Source organism: Chiloscyllium plagiosum, unplaced genomic scaffold (genome assembly GCF_004010195.1).
Source record: "Chiloscyllium plagiosum isolate BGI_BamShark_2017 unplaced genomic scaffold, ASM401019v2 scaf_65240, whole genome shotgun sequence".
Lineage (NCBI taxonomy): Eukaryota > Metazoa > Chordata > Chondrichthyes > Orectolobiformes > Hemiscylliidae > Chiloscyllium > Chiloscyllium plagiosum.
The window spans coordinates 1-1746 of NW_025169432.1; the positions used below are offsets into that span (position 1 = coordinate 1).

At 63.1% G+C, this 1746-nt stretch overlaps 1 protein-coding gene across 1 annotated transcript; it reads left to right on the plus strand.

Annotated features, from left to right (window-relative positions):
* The first annotated feature begins 6 nt into the window (after nt 1-6).
* Nucleotides 7-809, plus strand: LOC122545258 (protein phosphatase 1 regulatory subunit 3A-like). Its single transcript, XM_043684354.1, has one exon. The coding sequence runs from the start codon at nt 27-29 to the stop codon at nt 789-791; it is 765 nt and encodes a 254-aa protein (XP_043540289.1). The 5' UTR covers nt 7-26; the 3' UTR covers nt 792-809.
* Nucleotides 810-1746: the final 937 nt, after the last annotated feature.

Genomic DNA, 1746 nt, shown 5'->3' on the forward strand with positions numbered 1-1746 from the left:
TGCACCAGCAGGGTCTGTACTGAGCCATGAACAGCTCCTCCAGCCTACAGCTCCCCAATCGACAGGACCAGGACGAGGACGAGGAAGATGAGGAGGAGGAGGAGGAGGAGGCCTACGGCGCCAGGCTCATCCCTCGCTCGTCCCCTGTCCCCCGCAAGCGCTCGTTCTCTGGCGAGGAGCTGGGCGAGGTGCCCCCGGGCCGCAAGGTGTCCTTCGCTGACGCCCGGGGCTTGGAGTTGGCGCGGGTCTGCGTGTTCGAGCAGTTCCCCGTGTGGGACGAGGAGGAGGGGGATGCCAGCCCCCGGCCGGGCTTTCGGCTGTGCCCGGCCTTCGCCCAGGGGCTCTCGGCGCAGCAGCTGCTCGACCGGGTGAGGCGGCACAAGGTGGAGCTGGAGAGCGTGCGCGGGGCGACGGACGACCCGCTCTCGGTGGACTGCCTGGCCCGCGTCCTCAACCTCGCCTACCAGAAGTCGGTGCAGGCCCGCTGCACGTTAGACGAGTGGCGCAGCCACTACCAGCAGCCGGCCGAGTACGTGCCGGGAGCCGCCGACGGCGCCAGCGACTGTTTCGCCTTCCGCCTCTCCTACCCCTGTGCCAGCGCCCGCGAGGGGGCCCGGCTCCACTTCGTGCTGCGCTACGAGACGCCCGGAGGGGTCTACTGGGCCAATAACGGAGGGGCCAACTACACCCTGGTGTGTCGGGCCACGGGGGACCCAGTGGGGGAGTCTGCGCCCTCCCAGAGCCCGGGCATCCCCCTCAGGAGCTGCCTCAAGGTCACGCCGCACAGGTAAGGGCACTCAGGCCATCCCATAATAACCACCTTCCTCTACTCTGTAGGCCATTCAGCCCCACTGGTCCCCTATCCCCCCGATATCCTCCCCTTTCCTGATTAAACCCCTCGGCCTGGAATATAACCCCTCGATTCCCCCTTCCTGATTAAACCCCTCGGCCTGGAACATAACCCCTCCATCCCCCTTCGTGATTAAACCCCTCGGCCTGGAATATAACCCCTCGATTCCCCTGCCTGATCAAAACCCCTCGGCCTGGAATATAACCCCTCGATTCCCCCTTCCAGATTAAACCCCTCGGCCTGGAATATAACCCCTCGATTCCCCCTTCCTGATTAAACACCTCGGCCTGGAGTGACCCAGCCTGGCCGCACTCTGAGGTAAAGAATCCCCTCGATTCCCCTCCCCTCGGAGATTGAAGGAATCCCTCCCCATCTCTGTCTTCAAAGGGTGATCCCCTAACTCTGAGGCAATACCCCTCTGGGTCTCCTTGGTGCACTTGTAAGGGACAGGCTTGTGGTACTCGAAGTCTGGAGTGGTAGCTCTCTTTTGGGGTTGGGTCCCACGTATTTCTTCCCCTCATCCCCACCCCACCCCCCCCTCACTTCGCTTGGGAAGGTGGGATGTGACTCCTGCCTTGAGCTGCTCCCCCCACATTGCCCCTGTCAGGGAGTGGGGAGGGGGCTGGTCTGTCAGCACTATCCAAACCTGCCCCCTGTTCTCAGGGATACACCCCCAGCCTCACCCTAACCCTGCCCCGGTCTGGCCCAGCAGCGATATGGCCCGTTCTGACACGTGAGGATGCGTGTTTGTGCACACGTGCAAGTGTGTGTCTGTGTGTCAGTCACGCTGTGCGTCAGTCACGCTGTGTGTCTGTGTCAGTCACGCTGTGTGTCTGTGTGTCAGTCACGCTGTGTGTCAGTGTGTCAGTCACGCTGTGTGTCTGCGTCAGTCACGC